General features: G+C 48.5%; 7 protein-coding genes across 7 annotated transcripts; 4 read left to right on the forward strand and 3 right to left on the reverse strand.

Moving 5' to 3' along the window:
* Window positions 1-710: 710 nt before the first annotated feature.
* On the reverse strand, window positions 711-1,492 carry F5B22DRAFT_579390 (uncharacterized protein). Its single transcript, XM_047973240.1, has one exon. It carries the CDS (start codon window positions 1,320-1,322, stop codon window positions 879-881), a length of 444 nt encoding a protein of 147 aa, XP_047824876.1. The 5' UTR covers window positions 1,323-1,492; the 3' UTR covers window positions 711-878.
* A 2,025-nt stretch (window positions 1,493-3,517) lies between these two features.
* On the forward strand, window positions 3,518-5,240 carry F5B22DRAFT_579300 (uncharacterized protein). The gene is made up of 3 exons (XM_047973238.1): window positions 3,518-4,125; window positions 4,197-4,343; window positions 4,412-5,240. Exons 1-3 carry the CDS (start codon window positions 3,735-3,737, stop codon window positions 4,675-4,677), a joined length of 804 nt encoding a protein of 267 aa, XP_047824877.1. The 5' UTR covers window positions 3,518-3,734; the 3' UTR covers window positions 4,678-5,240.
* A 4,557-nt stretch (window positions 5,241-9,797) lies between these two features.
* Window positions 9,798-10,949, forward strand: F5B22DRAFT_579524 (uncharacterized protein). Its single transcript, XM_047973241.1, has 2 exons — window positions 9,798-10,384; window positions 10,613-10,949. The coding sequence occupies exons 1-2, from the start codon at window positions 9,934-9,936 to the stop codon at window positions 10,795-10,797; spliced, it is 636 nt and encodes a 211-aa protein (XP_047824878.1). The 5' UTR covers window positions 9,798-9,933; the 3' UTR covers window positions 10,798-10,949.
* A 2,874-nt stretch (window positions 10,950-13,823) lies between these two features.
* F5B22DRAFT_579540 (SNF2 family N-terminal domain-containing protein) lies at window positions 13,824-18,769 on the reverse strand. The gene is made up of 3 exons (XM_047973242.1): window positions 18,183-18,769; window positions 14,887-18,123; window positions 13,824-14,833 (listed from the first exon to the last, which is right to left on the reverse strand). Exons 1-3 carry the CDS (start codon window positions 18,232-18,234, stop codon window positions 13,884-13,886), a joined length of 4,239 nt encoding a protein of 1,412 aa, XP_047824879.1. The 5' UTR covers window positions 18,235-18,769; the 3' UTR covers window positions 13,824-13,883.
* Window positions 18,770-19,161: 392 nt separating this feature from the next.
* Window positions 19,162-20,185, forward strand: F5B22DRAFT_662738 (IGR protein motif-domain-containing protein; the record flags this gene model as incomplete). Its single annotated transcript, XM_047980469.1, has 2 exons — window positions 19,162-19,176; window positions 19,252-20,185. The coding sequence occupies 2 exons, from the start codon at window positions 19,162-19,164 to the stop codon at window positions 19,954-19,956; spliced, it is 720 nt and encodes a 239-aa protein (XP_047824880.1). The 3' UTR covers window positions 19,957-20,185.
* On the reverse strand, window positions 20,074-21,508 carry F5B22DRAFT_662740 (Pkinase-domain-containing protein; the record flags this gene model as incomplete). The annotated part of the gene is made up of 2 exons (XM_047980470.1): window positions 20,074-21,207; window positions 21,280-21,508. The coding sequence occupies 2 exons, from the start codon at window positions 21,506-21,508 to the stop codon at window positions 20,192-20,194; spliced, it is 1,245 nt and encodes a 414-aa protein (XP_047824881.1). The 3' UTR covers window positions 20,074-20,191.
* Window positions 21,509-22,246: 738 nt separating this feature from the next.
* F5B22DRAFT_579593 (uncharacterized protein) lies at window positions 22,247-23,755 on the forward strand. Its single transcript, XM_047973244.1, has 3 exons — window positions 22,247-22,545; window positions 22,628-23,075; window positions 23,140-23,755. The coding sequence occupies exons 1-3, from the start codon at window positions 22,525-22,527 to the stop codon at window positions 23,571-23,573; spliced, it is 903 nt and encodes a 300-aa protein (XP_047824882.1). The 5' UTR covers window positions 22,247-22,524; the 3' UTR covers window positions 23,574-23,755.
* The last annotated feature ends 122 nt before the right edge of the window (window positions 23,756-23,877 follow it).

Raw genomic sequence — 23,877 nt, forward strand, 5'->3', positions numbered from 1 at the left:
ATCGAGATGCGCTTAGAGGCTGTCCACGCGGCTACTCGCCAAGTCGCTGGCTCTCTTCGATCCCAAGACGTCAGACTATCAGCTATTACGCATACAGCATCTTCGCCGCTGGCGTGTCGGATGCTGTTGTGAGAGCTCGTTTTAGATCGTAATATCAAAACAACACGACATTGTTACCTTATGACGCAGACTCTCGACTTGTTAGTCATACGGCGCGCGCCAACAGAGGACACCCAGCAAGGCAAACATGCCCCTTTCACCGCAACCGTTTGCGTCAAGGCACATAAGGGACGATATTACTAGGTACCCCATCGTGGACACTGCCTCCAACAAGCGCCGAGAACGGCTTTCGTCGAGCGAAACTTGAAATGAGTCGTTGGGGTCATCCGGCTCCTTTCGCAGCACACATCGGTCACCGAGATGTTTGACTTTCGCTCCAGGTGAGCTAGATGTCGAGTACTCTATCCGTTCCGAACATCCGGCGATTCCCTGTCTTTCAACCAAAGAGTAATGAGAAAACATATTCAGTCGGCCAAAGATCATCGCGGGAATGCCTTGCAGTCATAGAATGCGCCTGAGCTTAAATTGTAGGCGCGGATAAGGTGTATGCGCTAGCCCTTGCAGGCCAAGGTCAGGGCTAAACGATGCAGGGGGTCCCCCGGTAGTCGTTCAGTCAAGCTCCTCCAGACAGAACAGTAACCAAATTAACCTTGTGGTGTTTTCTCCCCATACTCAGTATCTGCTCAGTAGTCGCGGGCATGTTCAAGCATATGGACAAATTACCTTTTTGAGAACAGTCGCATCCTTTACCTCATCAACCTTATTTAACATGCTTCGTCGGTCGATCTCAAACGCTTCGAATCATCAACCAACATCAACTAGCACGAATAGCAACCTCGCCATGCTCTTCCAAATTCATTATATATAACAGAGTACATGGTAAAAGTTGAAGTAGAAATGTTACACTTTGACGTGATTCGTCCAGAACAGATTCTTTGGTAGACGTTGGCAAGTACTACTACAAACATGAGCTCAACACAATGGCTGATGACATAATATGATCGTCTCCAGGCCCCGGGCTGAATTAGCTGATATCCAAGATAGGCCAATAAGATCCACGGCCTTACGAAGTACAATGAATCAATAACAATTATTAGTATACTTGGCGATTTGAGAAATACCCCTAGGCAATACCACTCAAGACCAAATTCGATACAGTAACTTACTGTGTACAAACCTACCACGCGAGACTTACGTACAGGGTATCCATCGAAGTGCAGCATGCAGACTCTCGATCGCTTGCTGAAGCCTGAAGGTAGCATGGGGCGCGCGACTAACTGACGACTTTGCTATCTGGCAAGAACAACTTGGCAAGGCAGACTGCCACCGTGAAGTTACCGAAACCCACTTAGCGCCTAGTGTGTTCTGTATAACCGTTAGCATCGTAGGCTGCATGTGTATCAAGTCTCGTGGCGTGTCGACGATGATCAACTGCTAGTCGTTAGGGACATGGGATGCCACGCCTTATCCTTGAGTGTCCTAGCGTACAGTAGCTTTTTCTTACTAGCTAAGCTGGAGCTCGGAGCTTGACATCATGCCTGCTTAGGAGCTTGAACCATGACGGAGACGGAATACCATCGACTACGGTATCCCCGCTTCGAATCAATTAACCCAAAGCAAACGATTAATGAAGGAACATTTCGTCGAGCGATTTGGGATACTCATCACCACGTTCTTCATGTAAGAACACGAGCGCACTAGGTTAGGGAACTCCGTTGCCGTCAGAATGTAATTGAAGTTGCCATCTAGAACTGAGCCCAGCTTCACCCCTAGCAATAATGGCCGGCTCAGGTGGATCGATAGGAAGCTCCCACTTAACCAACCCTTGCACATAACTCGCCAAACCTGGACTTTCAACTTATCTGGCTCCAAATAGCAACTGAGAATCTGTGTCTCAATCGATTGTTTCTCAGCCTCATAGAGCTGACAGCATAGGTCTATTTTGGAAACCCTCTGACCAGTCTAGACTTACCACGCCGGACTGGCCGTTGTGCAAACGAGAGATAATTAAATGAATTGCCATAGCTCCATCGTGACGATTCTCTACAACTGCTAAATGCCCATGCATACTTACCCAAAGTACCCGCCGATATATACGGGCAGCGACCCACAAGCGCGGATGGTGTTCGCTTAGAAAATTAGACGCCCTGGAGCGAGGAAACTCGAGGATTCAGTCACCGTCACATTCATGTAACCAAGTGATGCTAAGACCCTCTCCTCGCTTATCGAAGTCTGACTTACTTAAACCTACCCATTGATCGTCCGGATACACTCCACCGGGAGCGGCCGAGATTTCGAGGCGTAATCATATTATATCATTCATCGACGCAGTAGATGATTACCAACAAATAGAACGCTACAGTATGCTGCGTGAAACTGTCGTGAAGTCGCACCCCTCCTTCGTCGCATCTTGCTGTGTGATGTTACCGTGGTACTTATTGCCGCCTGGCCAGCTTCATACGAGCATCTCGGTATGCCATCGCGCCACGCTAAGTCATCTGAACCATGACAGATCTAGCTTAAACATCATCCACTTACTTATGCAGCATACATGGTACTTGTCTCTCCTGGACATGTAGACCACTCGACCAGGTATTGTATGTACTATGTACTGGAGCATCCTGCCTAGCTCCACACTCCCAGCGGCGAGCTTAGACCGGGGTATGCCCTTGGCAATGTGTACGATTGTATCTGTGTGTACATGCATACTAGAGCTCTCTTCTTTCCTTGTTAGCCATATCAAACCTGGCGCCGCTTAGCACAACAAGACCAGCAACCAGAAACAAAAGAAAAAGAAAGCTAAGAATTTCATGCCCCTTCCAGTCATATATTACTTAGGCTCTCTTACCCTTTAGAGTCTAGGGCAGGGTCGAATTTCACTCCCAAGACAGGGAGGGACCTCCAACCAACCAAGCAATCCTATCTACTTACATCCTTCCATTTACAAGACTCTCGAAAACTAACCATACTTACTCGTACCATATCTCCAAAGACTAAACGTTTTAGGAATCAACTGTCTCCAGCTCTCAGGGGTCCCTCGTGATGTCTGCCGTTGCAACTGTGTTCTTGACGTCGGCTATGGAACTATTCATCCTTCAGGCCACCATCTACATCTCAAGGCAGCTTCCTAGTGTATCCGGTCAGGATGGACGAAGTCACTGGCTTTCTGTATTACAGCCTAGGGTACTTTATAATGAATCATCCCCGATGCCAGCTATTAGATGTAAGACTGAAAGGTAGCCGCACTGGGGCTCAAAACGTGACAGCCATTTTGGTCAACCAGTTACTACTTTGGCAACCGACCGTTACAACTGATGTACCGGTGTGCGGATACTAGCTGACATCGCAGCACTGCATTGGAGCCTCGAAATACAAAAGAGGGTAGGACCTAAACAAATCCACTGACGCACATATCCATATCAGCTCCTGGTCAAATGCTACGAGAACGGTCTTTGGTGCCTAGGCAAAGACAAGTCGAGAATTAAATCCTGGCCTTTACCTCATACATCATCTCATGGTTACATTTACACCAGCATCACTGCTTAGATGAGCCCCAAAACTACGAGTCATCTAGGACTTGCAGGAGACCATTGCCAATATCTGAACCCTCTTTTTGTTATATTAAAGGTCGTCCCCGAGCACTCTTGAGAGGGAAGACCTCCTTCTTTCCACAGATGTCAGACAAGCAAGATCAACTATTTCTATCATCATCCCCCATCATCCTCACTCAGTCACAAAACAGAGAAGAAACCACATCAGAGGAAGTCGAAATAGCCTCCAAACTCCCCATAGTGATAACAGCATCGACAACACCAACCGTATCCCCTTCAACGTCTCCTTGGCTGAGAGCATCAGTGCACTTAGAGGAAAATTCCGAGACAGAGAAAGAGCAAGACACGAGAAAGATGTCATCATATCATTCCAAATACCCTCACGACTCGAGCTCTAAGAAGCATTCCTCAAAGTCTAAGTCTAAGGCGAAGGCTAAAAACGACGACTGGACTGACGTGACGGAGCCCGAGGAGAGAAGACGTATCCAGAATCGGATTGCGCAGCGCAAATTCCGTAGGAGACCCGAACCCCCTAATCATTTAGTAGCTTAAGATGGGCTTGTATAGCTAATTCTATGCATACAGGCGAGAAGCAAAAGGAGCACAAGGAGCGTACCGAACGAGATGACCGCAACCAGGAGAATGCAGGGGGTAGTTATCGTGTCCCCGCCGCGGATGATCTCGGCCCAGGCGATGAAGAGCTGTCCGGATTGCCCTGGGGTGGTGTCAGCAGTAAGGATTCCTCTACTGAGCGTCATGCGAGTAAATGGGAAGAATGGGACTAATTCTCGAGCCTTTAGTGATGCACGTTGTTGCACGGGGCCACGAAAGCGAGACTCGGCGCGGCAGCGCCAGGGATAACAACACACATGATGTCTCCCAATACTACAACACACACTCTGGCTATTACACATCATCTTCTCAGCAGCAGCAGACTGCAAGCTGGGGCAGCCAGGGAAGTAGCGGTGGAGATGACCGCTACCAGGACCAGCAATACTATTATGATTATGACTACGACCATGACTACGATCCCAACAGTGGCGATGGGTCTTCTTACCAGACCTAAACGAAACATCACATTGCCCCGTTGGACAGCTCTCCTTACCTGTTACCGAATCCATTACAGCCAGTTGTTCAGACTGCGAACAATGACGTTTGACGAACTGTTAGCCCTTGGTTGGGGCTTACTAGGAACAGTGTGATACGAAATCGTAACGATGTACATGAGAACTTTGGATTTTCTAGGTGGCCTCTTCTGCTTCCCGCTTGTGGCTGCCTTAGCCCAGCTTTACTTTCTTCCCTCTTCGCCTCCTTTCGTTTTCACAATAGATTCACGGCACTACATAGATACTTTCGGGTTGGCAATCATATCTGATTCGTTTTCTTTCTTCCATCTTTTTTTCTTTTCCTGTTCTTTTCTATGTTTCTGCTCTCTTCTTTCCTTTCTTTTCTTATCCCTCCCTGTCCCTCGATGGTCCAATCATGATCTTGTTCAGAGCAGGGCACGGGCGTGTTAGGGCTGATTTGGGTCATATGATTCGTGGATGGGCAAACAAACTAGAGGTACACCTAGCACGGTCTCCTTGTACAATAGTCTTTTTTTTTACTGCATAGATCTATGGGATTGGGACAGGATATCTTAAGCGGCGGCGAATAGGAGGCCGAATTAAACTACACATGTACTACTCGGAACTATATAGCGGTCAAATAAAATAAAGGGGAAAAGTAACGCTTTTCGGCCGATCTCGCCATGTGTACCCGGCTAGTGAACACTGACCGCAACTATTTAAGTTTATATATAGAATCCGTCGCCCTTTCAGCACCTCAGCCCTTTCTCACAGGCAGCCCCGAATGACGCCGTTGCAGTAGTCATTTCCGTATTTGCCGATATCTGAAGAAGTCCCTCGCAGAGGCGGCAGTCAGTCAGGCGAATATGCAGCCCTATGAGGTTTTTCCCCCTTTCCTTGTCTCTCTCTTTACTGTACTATGCCCAGGCAGCTAGTCAATACTTCCGTAGCGGTACTTGTTACTGTTCGTTCGTCTACCAACCGGCGGCCGCCCCATGAGACCATCTTTAACACCCGAGCACACTAGCGCTCGGTATTCGCCTGCTCTAGAATGACTTGTAGAATATTTACCTGCATGTATCCATATATGCCCATGGCGAAAAACCAGTTGACGGAGTAACAGGATGCAACGATGGCTACTGTGTAATGGTGAACCGCCCCCAAAGGCCAACCCCGCAACCTCTCGCATATCACGCATGGCCCCAAACCGTCCGATGTATTATAGAGACGAAATGCAGGTACCTGGGTTGGAGGGCCCTCAGTCTACGGCCTTCCTCCGCCGGCCCCCTCTCCCCCATCTCCTCTCCTCTACAATTTCCGCCCGTCATGCCCGCTCACGTAGGTATTCCCCGCGGGAACAAAGTGGGGTAGGAGGTTCAATCAGATGCTAGGAATTGAAGGATCATGCGCCGGGGGTGGCATCCAGGGCGTCGGGCGCAGTGCGTACTTACTTAACCTTAGTAGGCCTTTGATATCGGTCTGTTTCGGTAGTCAATTTGGGGTGGTGTGAAAGAGTGCTAGAGAAAAGAAAGGTGACAGTTTGAGGCTTTTTCCCACTGCGCCGCATGGTTACCTCACAGCACATGCTATGTATGTAGGTAAGTATGCATGTACATCGTACATCCAGTATAGTCAGATACCGTACCCTACCAATTGGCTCCCCGTGACTTATGCGTACTGTACTGTGGATCGTACACACGGTTGCGGCTGAACGGAGGTATTTTCTTCGAGTCAGGTAATAAAGGTTGATGCGGCGATCGTTAAACGTCGTCAGAAGTCGAATTGAGGTTAAGGGGGATGGGGGCCAACCCAGGGTAAGCCATGGGAGCCATGGGGTCGTGTGGTCTGTATGCATGGTCCTGCTTTACTGAGTACCCCAACGTGGTATTATAGGCAAGGCTATTGAGATAATAAGCAATATGGCCAGCTCTGCCAGCTGCGTTACCCTGTACCCTACTTAGCTAATACGGAGGAGAGCTCGCGTGCCACGAGGCTATTTTGACCCTTACTTTTCGCTAGTAAGTGTGTCACAGCAGCTGAGATGGGAGGAGATGAAAGGGTGAGGGAGAGGGCGAGGGAGAAAAACACGAGACAGTCATCCGGCGCCACCAGCTGTAGCCTTGAACGGGTTCGAAGCAGAGGCCTCGCGCATCACGTAGTGCAAACCGATCTATGTATAGGCATCGACAAGTATCTCGTGCCTATACTAGATGCAAGTGGGATAAATACATTGACGGATTTGCTGAGCAAGACGTCGAGGCGATGTGACGTGGTGGCATGCAGCACACATGCAAGCACGTTATGGTTCGTCCGCCAAGGCGCATTTGGATCAGGGAAAAGCATTGAATCCAGACCCAAGCAGAAGGAAATCAATGCTCTGCACAGGCAATGCAATACTGCTGTAGGTTTGGTGCGCTTTTCATCTGTTCTCTCCCGGGAATTAAAAGAGGGCGATGACGTGCTGTCATGGCACAGTAGCACCGGCAGATACCGTCGGGGCCAGGGCGGTACCAGTCGACGAACTACTACTACAACGCGGCTTGCCGGTTAGAGATGGAATCAATCCATTGCCCTTCGCCGCCATACTACATACTTGGCTAGTCGATTAATTAGTCGAGCCGTCAAGGCGTACCAGCTGAATTGGAGCTGGAAGAAGAGGGCGAAAGGAGGCGGAGCTGGGCTGAGGGAGCAGATATGGGAAACGTGGGAGACACGATTCTGACACGATGTAACCCCATTCGCATCCCGGGTCGTCCATTTTGCATTTCGGTTTTCTACCGCCGTCACTACGTAGTGCAGTGATCGACAGCCAGGGCATGGCATCGCCATTTACCTACCTGAACTGACCACATTCGGACACCGACTGATACGAGCACCTAAACTACTTACTTAGTACGTATGTAGTGTCGTTATCTACATCCAAGTAATCCTGATCAACGTCGTCATCCCTTCTGTGTATATAGGTAGCTGGGATGCCGATCCTCTCAACTCCCGTCGCGATAGACATTTGGTCATCATCATCATCTTCTTCTTCATCAGCACCCTCATGGGTATCGGCATCAACACCCACCGCGGCTATACTTGACCACCAACGGTAGGTTTCTTCATCACGAGACTCAAATAGCTCGGGTCGTACCGCCCGAAGAGGGCCTCAGCAATGGAACCAACTATTGTCGGGCTCGGAGGTAACAAGGTGGTGGATGATGATGAGGGTGACGATGGCTGCTTACATACAGCATTACATACAATATCATATGAGCTTGGTCTAGAGTAAATGAGCCGAAAACGAGTTGACTAGTATTGAGAGCCAGAACATAGCTATGGAGCAGAAAGAGAGCTAATACACGAACGTACATACCTACATGTATAGACTGCAAGAAGGATACTACAGAATGTAGTAATCGTGAACTAAACATTGTGTTTTGCCTCTTCCCCTTCCCCGCCTGGATATAGGATACCGGTACATACCATGACCTACCATAGGGTATCAACGGAGGACTCCCGAAAATGGAAAATACCCAGAGCGTCTATCTAAGTACTAACCCAAAGAGAAGCCCACGTTGTGCCGCTGACGATCCCTGTCCGCGATGGTCGACACGTGTCAGACAGGGGTATATCTGTGGATCATCCCTGTTCCCCTTTTGTTTTCTGCTCGCGAAGTACAGATGTATATGCAGGTCCTCTCATATCAAGAAACAAGCGCAACCACAAGGTTACATATCGTGAACTCATAAGGTTAGTCTAGGCCGAGACGCAGAGAAACGGTGGAAACAGGCCCAGAAAGACACTGCACGAGCTCACGATATTACTAAGTTGGATCTGTAGATGGCAAGAATCGCCAGAAGCGGCAGATACACACTCTATAAATAACTCTCCGCCCGGAACTATGTTATGTACGTCTGGACGCGAGGCATTATTGATTTTGCCCTATACATACTTCCGATACGGTATTGATACCTACAATATTAGTGTAGTAAGTTAGTGTCCCGGCATACCACGGCAAGCCGGACGAGCATGCATGGTACCATTAACAAGGGAGACGTCCATCTGCTACATGTAGGAATGGAAGACCGGCTACCCACGCCGATGTGCCTTAGTTTCGAGCGGGTGAGCGCCCACGAGTTCTAGGCCCAAGCCTCCGAACTACTTGCCTAGCTTACATGGACATGCCAACCGAGCTTCAGACCATAGAGTAGTAAGGGTACCTACTATGGAGTGTGTGGCTGATGAATTGCCGCCTGTGTCTAGACTGGCAGGTGAGGGGGAGGGTAGTGTAGACGATGGATACAATGCATGATGCGAAGTCAAGCCCCTTTCCCCTTTCTCTTTTTCTCCGTATTCCTACTACGGGGCGGGTTTAGATTTGCCGGAACGGGAGATGGATAACTGGGCCTAGTGGTGCTATACCCAGGCCGTTTGAAGCAAATGATTCACAACGCAGCCTAGGCGGGCTTGGAAGAGTTATCCTGATGACCTGCAATACCTCGCTGCATCGTGCGCGCATGTCGGATTACACAAGACCACCTACACGTGTAAGATTCCGCGCATGATTGACACCAGGGCTGAAATTACTCGGATGTATATCTGGCAGATCCTAATGGCTGGGTTCATCGTGTGTGACAACAGGAAGTTGACAGGTTTACCTACTGTGTGCTATAGGTACGTTGTTGTGTGTGAGTGTGAGTACGGGAACAAAAGCAGCCACATTATACCCCAGTCAATAACCTGGTCAGGGCAGGGTACCTACAGTAGGTTACATGCTCCGTGGTATCGACGTCAACGATGATCGAAAAGCGGCACAGGGTTATCGCTCGGCTCCGGCTTTACGGCCTATTAGAACAAGCATGTTCGTTTGGAATAGGCAATATTAGACGAAAACGCACGAGAACCCTGGTTTCTGCAGCGGGGGCTGTCTGCCATACGGCGTGCATATTATGTATGGATGGATGGATGCTCGGAGGACATGAGGCTGCACTGCGATGACTAAACCGACTGACCGACTGTCAAGACGGGGTAAGCTCGACGTCGGAGGTTATGTATGCATGGATGCTCGAGACGGGCGAAGCAATCACTAGGAGCGTGGGAAACGAAAAGAAACGAAACAAGCGCTGGTGGTGGGTGCAGCGCTCCGGCGTCATGGAGCCATGGAGCGTTGCAATAAGCACACATGCAAAACGCAGGAACACATACCTTGAGCGATACCGTGGCATCGTATAGCCATCACGGGCGCTTAGCTCATTAACTACGGATCGACCATGGGAATCACGACTATGCATCAACCGCATTATACACACCAATCTTCCTTCTCTCTCTCTCTCTCTCTCTCTCACACACACACACAAGCCCCGGGTGCACAGCATCGGGATCGCTGCCCGTTCATCCACGGTGTCTTGAAACAGACAAGCCCTCGCCGGGTCACACCTTGGCTAGTTATTGCGCAAAGTGCTTCACTCGCCGGGCAATTCTTACCGAGGGTGTGGTTCATCAATGTAATTAAGCGCGCGCGTTCCGACCGTAGCTGCTGTGCTGTATTCAAAGGGCACAGCAGATCCTACGATGTGAGTTATGTACGTACGTATGTAACCGCGTCAAACTCCCATGCAGAGCGAACACTTGAGCTCCCATATCTAGCTCCGAGACATGATCAAAAGGCGCAAATAACAATCATTGAGAATCGAGATATGGCAAGGCAGATCAGACAACCCGGTACGATCACCCATGTTTAGATTCGGGAACAGGGGGGTTAGCAGCTTGTAAGCAGGTGACTTCGGATGCCAAGAGTAAATGCAAGAGTCAAGTGAATCTTCACCTCCGTCTCACTCCGCCCAATTGAGGCTCTGCGGCCCCTTTGTTTCTCCCGGGGATTTATAACGTAGGAGACGATAATATTCCGGACAATCATAACGTATCTCTCGCTGACTCTAGGGCGAATAGGGGTGTATCTATCGAGATATGACGCCGCAACCTGTTGCCGCCATCCAGGAGTCAGGCGTAAGAATCAATCAAAACGTCATTATCATCATTCTCTCCTTGTACCAGTAAGACAGAGCAGATTCCGTCATAGCAGCCACAATGCGGCCAATAAACCTTTACCTCTTGTGTCTGCTACGTGCATATAATGGAAACCATACCAATGCAGGACCTACCGCTCGCTTCCATGTAGGACTCGTCTTGGTAACTGCGCGCCTTACCGTAACCTGAACAAACGGCAGCAAGGCGGGAAGTATCACTTCATTCAACGACGAAACAACGCGAGTAAGCAAAAAGTTCTTCGCGTCAAAGTAAGAAAAACAAAAAAAAAAAGGACCGGACAGAAAATTCCAAATCATCAAGTTTCCAACGACGATGACAAGGCCGTAAGTAGGCCATTCTCATCGCTGGATTAAGGTAAGACCTACATACATAGGGCTTGTGTGGAGCTTGTCACGCCCTCGCTCTGTCGGAGCTGAGAAATGAACTTGGGATAATGACGCAGCGAGCATCGGGTTGTCTCGGTAGATTCCGGACAATCGGCATCTGTGAACATTTGAGATCTTTACGAGGGTAGGAATAAGGGAGATTTAATGACATCTGCCTAGACGCTTGTTGTGAGGCGATATCTCGGTACATAGTAGCTTGTCTACACAATGTGTTCACTATTTTCAATGCAGGAGTTACGGGCTTTCCGTAGACACTGTCTATTGGTGTCTCCATTCTCATAATATTTGATATTAGTACGTCATCTCTGGGTCGTTTGTTACAGTCGGGGGAGTTAGAACACGTCTGTCCTCATCATGTGAGAAAACTCAGCCTCGCAAGTGTCTCAGTTGTATGAGTGTAATACGAAGCCAACATCTAGTGCACAAACAAGCCATTACCGAAGTGACTCATCCGGAACGGCGGTCTACAAATTTACTTGTGATGAAGATGATCTGGCTGGCAAAGAAACGTAGTAGTCGAAAAATAATGTCAGTTCGCTTGGCTAGGTTGTTCAAAGATCTTAATCACGTTCTAGAGTTAGTTCCTCTCACGTGGAAAAGACGTGTTATTTCTCTTCAAGTGTATTTACTGCTATATTGTTGCCTGGAATGTTTATTGCTCTAGAGCCTTCAATGACCGAGTGCTTGTGATTTTAGGCTTCAGTTTGACACATCCTAGGCCTTCAGGTAACATAATATCTAGAGTGACTTTAGGCTACAATTTAATTCGATTTAGTTAGAAGATTTGCTAATTTAAATCATAGCGAAATGACGCCCTTCGAATCGTATAGTACCGAACAGGTAACAGTTGGAAGGTATACAATATGGGACCGGCGATGGCTTCAGGCATTAGGGACACGGACAACAGTTCATGCTCTTTTGAGATTTGAAATACACGATGATTTTCTATTGCAGCATGCCTCCCAATTCCCCCTAATTATAGTTGTTCTGGGATTAATTGCCTACGGAAGTGTGGATTATATTCTATCTCTGAGGCAATGGATAGCTAGGGACCCGACACGCTTCCCTAATCCACTTCAATATACTCTATTTATTGAAGCTTCTCACGGAGGAGTGGAGTGATCTCATATATGGAAGTTAGACCAGCATCTTTAGCAGTAGCTATCAGTTCAAGTGTATTCTGATGATCTGAAGTCTAAGTTTTAATATATAAGGAAATGTTGAGAGATCTTATACTTATATGGCGATCTTCCAGGATAAGGTTGAACTGGCCCGGATCCACCTAACCGTGACAGCCGTCTTAATTTCTGGGATGCCTTTATACGTCGGGATTCACCAGGCTGCCACAATTTGGCCCTCTTCCTAAAGTTGCTAGATCCGTTTCATGATTACTTTAGGAGAAAAGCACTAGGTTAGTGTTCTTAGACGAAACGAGAGACGATATGGGACACAATAATGCTAAGTATAACAAAGGACTGGCTTGCAATAAATTCAGATTGCAATAACTTTCTAGCTATTGACTAGGTCCTTGAACTTTACTCAAGCCGGCCTGCCAGGACAGGCCATGCCCTCGTATGCCGTAAGGGCCTCCCAAACCAGCTTTCTCTATTTGCACAGAGGTACCTTCATTTAGGGCAATAGTCGGAATATAAACTACAGTTTCATCACTAAAAGCCTGCTAGCCAAAGGCAGCACAAATGCTATACACCCTATACAACACCGGGCTAAATCCATTGCTGACGACACTATAAAATGTACTGTCCAACTATCGTTTACTTCTCGACAAAATCCATATCTCGGCAAACCAAATAATAGGAACAAGTAATAATACTAGTGCCAACCTTACAATAGCCCTGCTATTATACTTACACAACTACGGCGGCGAAACAGGCATTTCGATACCCAAGTATACGATGCTAGTATCCCCGGAGGTAGCATGCTTTCACATAACATAGACAATAACCCGTATCCTGGCACTAACTTCATCCTCTCAAATTATCCTCGGCTTCGAGATAAGCGCATGGGCTATCGCGACCGGGCTTGGGGAGTTCGTAAGGAAGCAGTGATTACTACTTTAATTGGGTAGGATCGTGGTGAAACTGCTCTGTCTTCAGTTTACCTTTCTTGTCCTATCATTCTCGGGCCCAAGCCTTCTCCTAACAATCTGGGGTTGACAGTGGTCGCGTAAGTATCAGTCCGGGGGCCAGCGAGTAGACTTACCTCAATAGCAATGCCGAAAGTAACAGAGGCTACGATATTTCCAGTATCGGACGAGTTCAACGTTGACATCAAGGTCAGAATCTGTCTATGTTACACGTGCAACCTCTGTGCTAGCTGAATATGCAGTTCGCCTTGCACTTCGGCCGTACGAAGGACCTTTGTAGGCTGTTCATGATCTTTCAAGACATGCAGGCAATATTGGAAAGTGAGGTTATACAGACTTCGCTTCTTGAAACAGACCCCAGAGACCTAGGCGGTCTGGACTGCCAGACCAGTTGTATATAGAGTCAAGTCAAGCTACCAACAGCCAAGAAGGAGTTGGTTGGTCAAGGAGTTATGCAGCCCTAGTTGTTCATTATAATCTGGATTGCCTAGATTCTAAGGCTAATATTCCTGCCCTTGTTATAATCTACGCGTTGATAACTGGTGCAAAGCGTTTAATCTGATAGCCATAGGTATTTTTACAGTAGCAAGTTCCTCAAACTCTAGACATAGTATCTTCATATCCTCATTCAGCCATGGCCACTATGAACATAAGCTAACACATACCAAACCATACTAACGCTTTACGCCTGAGCTGCGCTACCAAACAGGCAACTCCAAAGGTCTCCCTTATCAATCACTTCTCCGTCATCGTCCTTACTCATCAACCGGGCAAGGTGAGACTCAGTTGATTCCAGTGCACTGATTGCCTCTGTTTCTTTGTACTTACCCTTTTCTCCCTCTCCGCCTATGTGCGCTAAACGGCGCCGCTCAGAAAGGATGTGAATGTTCTCCTCCACAGTACCTTCCATGATATAAAGCCAGACAGTTGTCTCGTGCTCCTGTCCGATTCTGTCCACTCGAGCAATTGCCTGGAATTCCAAGGCCGTGTTCAGCAGTGGTTCGCAGAGAAAGACATGGTTAGCATTGACCAGGTTGAGGCCGCTGGAATGAGCCTTGGCATCCATTAGCAAGCACTCTATACTGGGGTCATCTTTGAACCTCTGGATTTCAAGTGCCTTGTTGCCCCCGCGGCTGAAAGTTGCGAAACCGATACGGTGTCCTTCTAGAGCCTGTCCAAGGATAGTGAGAAAGCTTCGAAACTGTGTGAAGATGATTGATTTCGCTCCTGGATCTTCTTCTCGTAGCCAAAGTAGATGCTTGATTAGAGTGTCGACCTTGCTAGAGTACGAGGGGCCATGGAGCTTGACATTTTGTATAGCACGTCTCTGATGATCAGAGATGTTTGAGTATAACCCCGATCCTGTTTGGTAATCTCCTCGTAAGCTCGGACTGATAGAGTCGGCCAAATGCACTTTCGCGTTCGCTTTAGTCTTGGTAAACTCGCTTAGCATGGACGGACTTTGATACTCCTTGCAAAGCGGACATTTATATTTAGATCTTAGCCACTGGACAATGCATTCTTTGCAGAATGTATGTCCGCACGTTGTGATCGCCCCGATAGTGTAGTCATCCATGCGGCAGATAGCGCAAGGCTCGTTAGAACTAGAGCCATCATCTCTCATGTGTATGACTAACATAAACGTTATTAGCACTATTATGATATTCTCTAGGTATCAAACTTACGATGGCGGCGATTGGAAACCCAATGATTAGCCTTCTTCCTCAGTTCTGCCTCCTGGGCAACGTAGTTATTCCAAGACCTGAGTTGATTGCTGCTGAGTTCTGGAGCTAATGGGGCAACGTTATCCGATACAGATTGTAGCTGACGATAGTAATCTACACGGGCATTCATGGTAGAAATAAAGAATTCTAAGTCTTTCTCAAGATTTATAGCGACCTTGTTCTGCTTGGTGAGTATGTCCTGTGTTGTTCTGAGTTGTCTTGTAACAATTTCGAGCTCTACTCTAGCTCGAGTGCTACCCATGGACGCATCGTGACGTAGAGTTGTGGAAAGCTCTCTTAACGCCGAAATAATACCACGGAAAGACTGCCCAGCTGGCAGTGGTTTGGCCTCCTGTCGTATCTGAAGTAGTTCCAATAACTTTTCGGGTGCATGTCCTTCTCCATCTTTAGCCATCCCTTCGGCAGTAGCGGTTTCGTACCGGATACGTTCGTTTATCAAGCCGGAGAGCGCTTCTTGGCGGTCACCGAGAATGGCCCCCAAACCAAGGGTGTAAACCATCAGATGATCTTGTACCATGGTAGAATTCCCATATTCCTCACCAGTTATTTCGTCCTCATCCTCCGCATCAACTAAAGGTTTGAGCAATAGTTGAATAATAGTTTCTCGCCAAACATCAATAACGTCAGCCTGCTCGTTGAGAGATGCACCAAGGTTTTGCAAGTCCTCTGCTATCCGCCCACTCTGTAAACCGTGCAGATCGGATACAACTATCTCGGGAATTTCGACAAATGACTGCTTATTTGCACGGTCGCGTAGTTTCTCCAGTAGCTTTGAGACTTTCGCAAGCGGTTCTTGAAGGATCTCACGCCGGAGTTTCCGGGCTAATTCATAACCCTCGGTTTCACACTGCTCTAAACGTTTGAATTCGTCCGATTCTGGCTGAGTTAAGCTGTCATCTGACTTGATCTGGAAGTAAGCACTAGCAATGAAAAATGTGACTCGGTGTTGAAGATCGAGAAACAAGCGAAGCTTTCGCCGAGAATCGCCGACTTTCGCTGTCTCTGGTACTTCTTCATCTTCAGAATCGTCAGTTGAGTCTTGCTCTTGCCGAGCAGCTTCTAGCGCTCTTTGGAGCTCCTCGCGGGCTTCGAGGACGATGGGTTCGACTTCTTCTCGGACTTCGTCCCAAATCTTCAAGGCCTCCGTGACTCTTGGAGTGTTCTCCAGAAGTTGACCTTTGCTGAGTTTGGCAATTAGATAACTTCGTTGATGAGACTTGATACTGGCTTCCGAGTGCTCTATCATGGTCTCTAGGTGCTCTGCTAATGTCTTATAAACCGACACTTTAGCGGCAGCTCCTGATCCGAGCTCGGGATGTAATATTGTTTGCCTTAAACACGCAAGTGCCTTCTTCATGAATTCTACAACAAATGGGTCATCTGGGTCCCAGTCTGTATCTAGGGGGGTTCCTTGCTCGCTGAGACCAGCTTTCGCGACAAGTGCCTTAAATTGTGATCGGTAGTGGTGCTCTTCAATTGCCGTGAAAGGCATGGTGACGATATGGCGTTTTTGAGATGGAAGTCTTAGCTCATCGCGAACTGCTGACTTACTGTGTCGAATAGCAATTCTGTTGAATAAAGGGCCAAAAAGACTTTTATGGGTATGAAGTAATGCTTTCCATACGATTTGGTAAGAAGCGAAGGGTTCATAACGAAGAAATAAAAGTAAACCCCAAAGATCATTGGGATCATCTTTGACCGGGGTGCCCGTGACAGCCCAGGCATTGACCCGAGGAAGGAGGCAAGCTACTTTGGCAGCACTACTCACCCCAGTGTCAATCTGCTGGGCTTCATCAAGACAAATTCTCCACCAATCAATCTGGACTAACGGGGACGTGTGACGCTCATGCCTTTTCTCGTATCGCATCGAGCGAGCTGGAGGGGCTACGGCGAAGTGAAGCTCAGCCTGGAGAACACTATAAGTGGTAATGATAACATCACAGTTTACAAGCTTGTCGATACACCGCGTAAGTAGGCTTTCCCCGTGTTGTTCGATATTGAGTGTCTTGTCCTTCGCCCAAACTTTTATGCCAGGATACTTCATGACGAGCAGATTCGGTGCATGTTTGTTGAATTCAGAAATCCACTGATTAAGAAGGGTTTCTGGCGTGACAATTAAGGTGGCACCAGTGGAACGTAGTACTATATCACCCTCTGAGTTTATTTGGGCAGGGGTATGTGATTCGCGTTCGTGTGCCAAAATCAATGAGATAATTTCGACAGTTTTACCGAGTCCCATTTCTTCCGCGAGAATGCCGCCGCGCAAGTTATTCTCAGCGTCTTGGAAAGGAGCTACATCACGTGTTGCAAGGTGATACAGGTCGCTCACATAGTATTGCTGCCCATTAACATCATTGCAACAGTGGAACGAGAATGGAAGTGTTGATTTAGGCGGTCGAGGATATTCCGTAAGCTGTAGCACTCCATCTGAGCCCATGCCATCGTACATGATGCCCTCCCTCATCAATAGCCACTGCACTGCTCGACGCTGGAATGGATATAATTCTGCTTTCAAATCAGGGATCACAACACTCTGTAGGTCGTTAAATTCTCCCCGAGTAGGCATGAACGCAGCTTGATAAAATGAGCGGGGTGAGATTGCAGTGCTTTGGTCGACGACAGACTGGCTTGGTCCGGGTATCCTAAGCACATCTAGGATGTGCTTACTTATTTGCCTCTGTCTAGCGTTACGAAGCGTGTATGTTGCAGTATTAAAATTGACGGTCAAGGTGAAATGTAAGTGGTGCATGCCATCATCTTCGTTGAGAGAGATTGTGGTCAGCACGGTCAAAGCACCCTCTTGGGTGCTATCCTCTCGACTGAGATCCAAGACTTCTAACGCTGCAAGAGCAGTATTGGAGAAGTTTTGGTCGATGGATATGTGGCAATAAAAAGTATCACATGGGGCAATCGCTTTAGTCTGTAAGATCAGATCCTGCTTATGCAAGCGGAATGTGAAATAACGACCGGCATCATTACAAAAAACCTGACCTAGGATGGGCGAAGAAGAACTTCCGGTCGGTCGAGATACAGTGAACTGTTCACGCAGCACCGGGATGGGCTCGACCGGATCAAGCCGGCGGCGCTTTTGGGATGGTTCGTTAGCAGCCTCTTTGCCATTTTGCGTATGCAGCGCTAGGTCACGCAAGGCGACGAGAAGGGTGTTTGGGAAAGGTTCTTTTAAGGAATTAGCACATTTCAGAGGCCATATCTGTAGGGCGGGACGTTACACGGACCACCAGGGTGGATAGTTATTGGTTTCTCGATCTTTCTCCGTTTCCACGGCATTGTCAAAGTGGGTGAACTGATGTTCAGACCAGCAAACGCTGCTATTACACGGGACAGCTAGTTTGGTTGAGCTTGGACATCACATTTTGCGGATCACATCATCTCAACAGTGTGTGAACGGAGGAACCTAGGTGGTAGTTTCAGTACGATGAGACGGGGTGTGATGAATGAAGTATGAAATTCTAGGTAGTAAGGCAGATAGAGATTCAAGGAAAGGAAGGAGTGGGATTGTTGCATGTCGAAGTCGAGGGGCGACCATTAATCAATCATATTCGACATACAAGTAGGTATGTACCTACTGTAGGTACCTATGTAGGTAGTCAGGCTAGAGTGGGCAGAGAGCGGGGCTTTTATAGAGACGGGGATCAACACGTGCTTTGAGTACACGTTAGACCTAGAGATATCAAAATCTGGACTGCGCTGTAATAGTCTATAAGTGACATGAGCAACAAGTAACTACTGTACATACCTAGACTGATGGATGCCTGGAGAGACACGCACATATACATACCTACCTAGGTAGGTTATTCGCTTTTGGCTCATCTGTAGGTAGGTAGTAAAACATTGCTTAATTGGGTCCCTGCAGAGCCCCCCACAGCCCACAGCCCACGGCACCAACGCCCTGTCCCTAGCGCCGGGAACCACTAAGTAAGCCCCGTCGTCAGTGAATAATTATCATAATTATCGGAGTTTATGAAATTCCTTCACCGATCGCCAGTGCAGCTTGTCCCGAGTCAACTTTTTGGGGGTGCCATCACCGGCAAGACTCGCGATCCAGAGGGCAAGCCGACTCAACCACCTCCTCCTAATCGCCACCAGCTCTCTCAACGTGGGTTCGCAGTGCTGTAATGATGAAGAAGACGCCAATTGACCCCCGGATATAACAATTGTTCACATTCACCATAACATAAAAAGCCGATTTACAAAATGGCAAGCATAAAGGTCAGTCATTCCCCTTCCAATAGTCTTTGCTTCGCTGCTGTGTATGACATGCTAAAATGGATTTTCCCTCCCCAGTCGCTCTTCCGCCCGCAGAACCTGCGTACCATACTCCCCTCGACCCCAATCCAGCAGACCTTTCTCCAATCCACAATACGGCGCGCTGCCTCAACAACCTCATCCGCCAAACCCTCAAAGATCCCCTCCCCAACGGCCTTCGTCCCCGACGTGCCGACCTTCTTAACCGTGATCGGACGGGACCTCAAGCAGCATGCAGCCAAGATCCCCGACTGGGAGACCCTCTTCACGCTGACATCGGAGCAGCTGCGCGAGCTGGGCGTCGAGCCGCCCCGCGCGCGCAAGTATCTTCTACGGTGGCGCCAGCGGTTCCGCCACGGACAATACGGCATCGGGGGCGATCTGCAGCACGTCGAGGGCGGTGTAGCGGACCTGCGGGTTTTGGAGGCTGCCCCGGGCGCCGACCCCACGCAGACGCCGCGGAAGTTGGTGGTCAACGTCCCCACCGGCCGCAGTATCAAGGAATGCGACCCGGCCGAGCTGTCGCGCGTCCAAGGATACCACGTTCAAGGGGCGAAGGACATCGTGGGCCCGTATGCACTGCCTTTAAAAGGTATCGAGGGTGCTCGCATTACCGTTACGGAGGGCATGTGGGAGGACCGCCGGGGCCGCAAGATCGACGGCGGTGAACGCAGACGGACAGAGATCCGGTACAAGAGGCGTATTGCTGAGCGCAGGGAGGCTCGTGAGAGGGGTGAGCTATGACAGGCCGAAAACCAGAGATAGAAAGCAAAGTGTCACGAATATGCCAAAATGTACAAAGATGTACCATATTACAGACTCTGTAAATTATTTGAAGACTACGGTTCTTTAGACTTGACAAAGATGACGAAACGCCCGATACATCGTCTAGGTTGCCTTGAATATCTCCCTCAACCAATAAACTCCGCTAGCGCCGTCCCAGATGCTCTTGTTTATATACCATGAACCGATGCAGTGTCTATTTGGCAGCGCCGAAATCTAGCTTCCGAGCGACCTTGCTGCCCCTGTCGTCATCTACCATGCCCGGTCGCCTCTTTAGATCTTCGGTGAGTTTGGCTTGGCCTCCCGACTTCTTAGGCAAGTCCTGTTTTCGTGTTGGCCGCGGGTCTTTGTGCCACCAGTCATGCTTCAGCATTTCTCTTGCTGTGATTCGCTTTTTGGGGTCTAAACTGAGCGTCTTCATTAGGAGATCCACTCCTTCGACACCCAACGTACCAAATAAAGACATATAATGATCCCGCCCTCTCAAAGGTATACCCTCCTTGACAGCAGCGTACCCGGCCAATTTTGTGACGCCAGGCCAATTGTCTTCAGTTGGAGTTCCCACGGCCTGGCATATAAGTTCGGTCTGGTTAACATCGCTTTCGCCGGCGATATACGGAGTCCGAATTACAAGTTCGGCAAGGACCAAGCCGACGGACCATATATCCACGGCACCGGAGTAATGCCGAGCGCCGAGGAGAAGTTCAGGTGGCCGGTACCACCGTGTGATAACAGTAGCTGTCATGGGTTTGTATGGGTCGGAGAAGCTTCTCGCAAGACCGAAATCAGCAAGTTTGACCTCACCATCTGCCGCGATCAACAAGTTGTTAGGCTTGATATCTCGGTGTAAGACAAAGTTCTCATGGCAGAACCAGATGGCACGGGTTAACATGCCCATCCAGGCTTTGATATCAGCTGCACCATATCGAATATTCTCAGTATCACGAATGAGCATCTCCAGATCACCACGCGGGAGATATTCGAGGACGAGATTGAGGTTCTGGTCCTTCGAGGAGAAGACTGAATGCAGGGTTATGATGTTTGGGTGGGATAGCTCCTGAAGGTGCTTTATCTCACGAACAGCATCAGGTGCCATGCCGTCAGTGAACTCCTTCTGAATTTTTATTTTCTTGATAGCTACAAGCTGGTTGGGGTCGCTCCGCAAGAACCCGAGATACACATTTGCGTATGTACCTTCACCAAGCTTCTTCCCTGGGCAGCAAAAGTATCAGTCGCAATAAGAGGCTAAACAGGCATTCACGCTGTACGAAAGCGGTTACAAACCTTTTGCATATTTGCGCTTTTCTTCCTCGTTCAACTGCTCAGCAAGATCTAGAGATGTTGACTGTGCAGCCGCGGTCGCGTTTGGCACGACCTGAGTAGCCACAGGCGTCCCATTTGATGAGGCTTGAGCTGAAGCGATGTTCGAAGGGATGTTCTTCAGAGGTGAAGACACAGCCCTGCCATTCTGAAGGGTGCTCGTGGGAGGTACGATGAGCGGGGAGACCGCCATCTTCCTACTAAGTGTTTGAATTCGACCACTGTACGACTTTTACTCAGTGGTAGAGCGCTGAGCATCGAAGATTATGATGCTACATTCGGAAGCGGGATGGCGTGTCGTGGTAGAAGTAGTGATTGATTGGTGGGAGGGACAAGGCTAAGAACCCAATGAGGCGAGGCTGCGAATATTCAGCTCCTCTCTTCCCTACTATTGGATGTCTATCGATTGCTATAGAAAAGTGGAATAGCCGATAAGATAACTTAGTGAATGGCGCCTACCTAACCCATTGCTGCCCACTCAGACCCACCGTAAATGCCAAGTCTTCTAGCGCCAGCTCATTCGGTAATTCCGACGTTAGCGCGGAATGTGATGTCACAGCATCGTTCAGGTAAACAACTTGGACCATTACATCACTCAACCACTCGACCCCTCTACCTTTATTTGCATTACTCAGTACCCAGCACTGGGTCATGACTTGAAGGGTGGACCTCTCTATAGAGACATGTGTATATTAGGTACTCGCCCTAACTAGCGATTATAGTACTGACCCGGCAGTTCGCTAGCATTATACTGTATGTAGATAGTAATTAAGTCGAAGAGGGAATCTGCTGGTTTCTCCATGCGGCACCTCTTCACTGCCTCCAATTCTTACCTACTTAGTCTTGGCTCATGACGCCAGCCCAAACTGAGCCACCAGTACTACTAAGGGACGCGTCGGCTTGTTCGGGGCTATGTGAAGTCATAGAACCTCCGAGTCGAACGATGGAACCAAGATGACGGGACATCGGGGATCTTGAGACAACCCGCTTTTTTTCATTCTTTCTTATCTCCGCCCCGTTCGGGAGGAAATATATATATTTTTTACCCGTAATGATAATATTGCTAGAGGAATACATTCATTTATTGACCACCTCAATCTCATACCTTGAGTCCCTCAACCTCGCAGCTGTTTCCCGCGGCTTCTCCCCTTTCTACGCTTCCTCACTCGCTCGTCTCGTAGAATTGCAGCGTCAGCATTGTTGGGCGCCATGGCGTTCGTTTCGTACTGGGTAAGTCAAATAATCGGATGTGATGTCATCGCATGACACCCAATACAATCTGAACTGTTGAGCGCAAACTGACCAGGTGAAGATATTCCCAGTCATCTCCAGTCTAGTATGGCTCGGCACTCTTCTAGGCCTCTTTTTACACTGGGTTATAGACACGCACAAAAGGATATACCCGTCGCAGCAGCCGGGCCAAGACATCGCATACATCTCCGACGTTGGCGCCAACGAGTTGAAGCCGCTGTTCATAGCAGGGAGCATCTTAACGACCGTCTTTCTCGATATATCCTTCATCGCCGACCGGTTGCTCCGACATAAAGGCCGTCTAGTCCCAAACACATCACTCGCCGAGAAAATCCTCAGTGGACTATCCATCGTTTTCGCCATTATCGGTACTATTGGGTTGACCTTCCTCTCGGGCTTTGACACCGCCCGCTACCCACGTCTCCACGATATCTTCCTGGTACTTTTCATCGCGGGGTATCTAATTTCTGCCCTTCTCCTCTGTGCCGAATTCCAGCTTCTAGGCAGGAGTAAGTGTCACACTCTTCCCCAACTGTTTCATAGTTTCACTAAACTAACCCGTCTCCGTAACAGAATATCGTCAACACCGTGTCCTACGACTCTCCTTCTGGGTGAAATTGATATTCGTCATTGTCGAGCTCGCATTAGCCATAGGCTTCGGCGTATTATCAAAGCGGGAGGATTGGAACCATGCCGCCATTCTGGAATGGGTAATCGCCCTGATCTTCACATTCTACGTCGCCTCCTTCATAATCGACCTGTGGCCCGCTATCCGTACGCGTCATGGCGGTCGATACGATCTTCGGCCTATGAATACGCGCCAGATGGAGGAGGCCATTAGACGCGGTTCTTACGCTGACGCTGCTGCAATGGCGCTACCAAGAAGCACCCACGATAGCCAGAGAACGCTCACAAATGGCGACCACCAACCAACTGTCATGCCTGCAGCAGCCGCGGCAGCGCCACCTAACCACCAGAAGTCGCGCAGGGTTGCCGATAACTTCTAGCGGCGGCGTTGATAAAGTTTTTTTCTGGTTTTAATAATGAGATGTTCTTTTGTAACGATATGATGATCATAATACACGATACTGCATTCTAAAAGAGCAGACATGGGTGTTGTATGGACGGAGTGCATAGCGTTTTTAGAGGTCCTTTCCGACATTGTATTAGATGTGGTTTGGGTTTGTAAACATGTGATACGTTTAATCTTATCTGTACAATAGAGTTTACAAAATTGTTTCTACTTAGAATGATGAATTAGCATATTCGCGCATAAATGCCGTTGCGTTGCGTTTAGCTTGGCAATCACAA

Source organism: Xylaria bambusicola (genome assembly GCF_022495145.1).
Source record: "Xylaria bambusicola strain CBS 139988 unplaced genomic scaffold F5B22scaffold_96, whole genome shotgun sequence".
NCBI lineage: Eukaryota > Fungi > Ascomycota > Sordariomycetes > Xylariales > Xylariaceae > Xylaria > Xylaria bambusicola.

Excerpts from the sequence above, each read along its gene's own strand:
- F5B22DRAFT_579390 (XM_047973240.1), bottom strand. The coding sequence starts at position 1,322 with ATGCTACCTTCAGGCTTCAGCAAGCGATCGAGAGTCTGCATGCTGCAC.
- F5B22DRAFT_579300 (XM_047973238.1), top strand. The coding sequence starts at position 3,735 with ATGTCAGACAAGCAAGATCAACTATTTCTATCATCATCCCCCATCATC. Across the intron at positions 4,126-4,196 it reads GATTGCGCAGCGCAAATTCC|GCGAGAAGCAAAAGGAGCAC; the intron begins GTAGGAGACCCG and ends CTATGCATACAG. Across the intron at positions 4,344-4,411 it reads GCCCTGGGGTGGTGTCAGCA|TGATGCACGTTGTTGCACGG; the intron begins GTAAGGATTCCT and ends TCGAGCCTTTAG.
- F5B22DRAFT_579524 (XM_047973241.1), top strand. The coding sequence starts at position 9,934 with ATGGGAATCACGACTATGCATCAACCGCATTATACACACCAATCTTCC. Across the intron at positions 10,385-10,612 it reads AAGGCAGATCAGACAACCCG|GGGTGTATCTATCGAGATAT; the intron begins GTACGATCACCC and ends TAGGGCGAATAG.
- F5B22DRAFT_579540 (XM_047973242.1), bottom strand. The coding sequence starts at position 18,234 with ATGCCGTGGAAACGGAGAAAGATCGAGAAACCAATAACTATCCACCCT. Across the intron at positions 18,124-18,182 it reads AATAACTATCCACCCTGGTG|AACCTTTCCCAAACACCCTT; the intron begins GTCCGTGTAACG and ends ATTCCTTAAAAG. Across the intron at positions 14,834-14,886 it reads GGTTTCCAATCGCCGCCATC|TCATACACATGAGAGATGAT; the intron begins GTAAGTTTGATA and ends CGTTTATGTTAG.
- F5B22DRAFT_579593 (XM_047973244.1), top strand. The coding sequence starts at position 22,525 with ATGGCGTTCGTTTCGTACTGG. Across the intron at positions 22,546-22,627 it reads TGGCGTTCGTTTCGTACTGG|ATATTCCCAGTCATCTCCAG; the intron begins GTAAGTCAAATA and ends GACCAGGTGAAG. Across the intron at positions 23,076-23,139 it reads ATTCCAGCTTCTAGGCAGGA|AATATCGTCAACACCGTGTC; the intron begins GTAAGTGTCACA and ends TCTCCGTAACAG.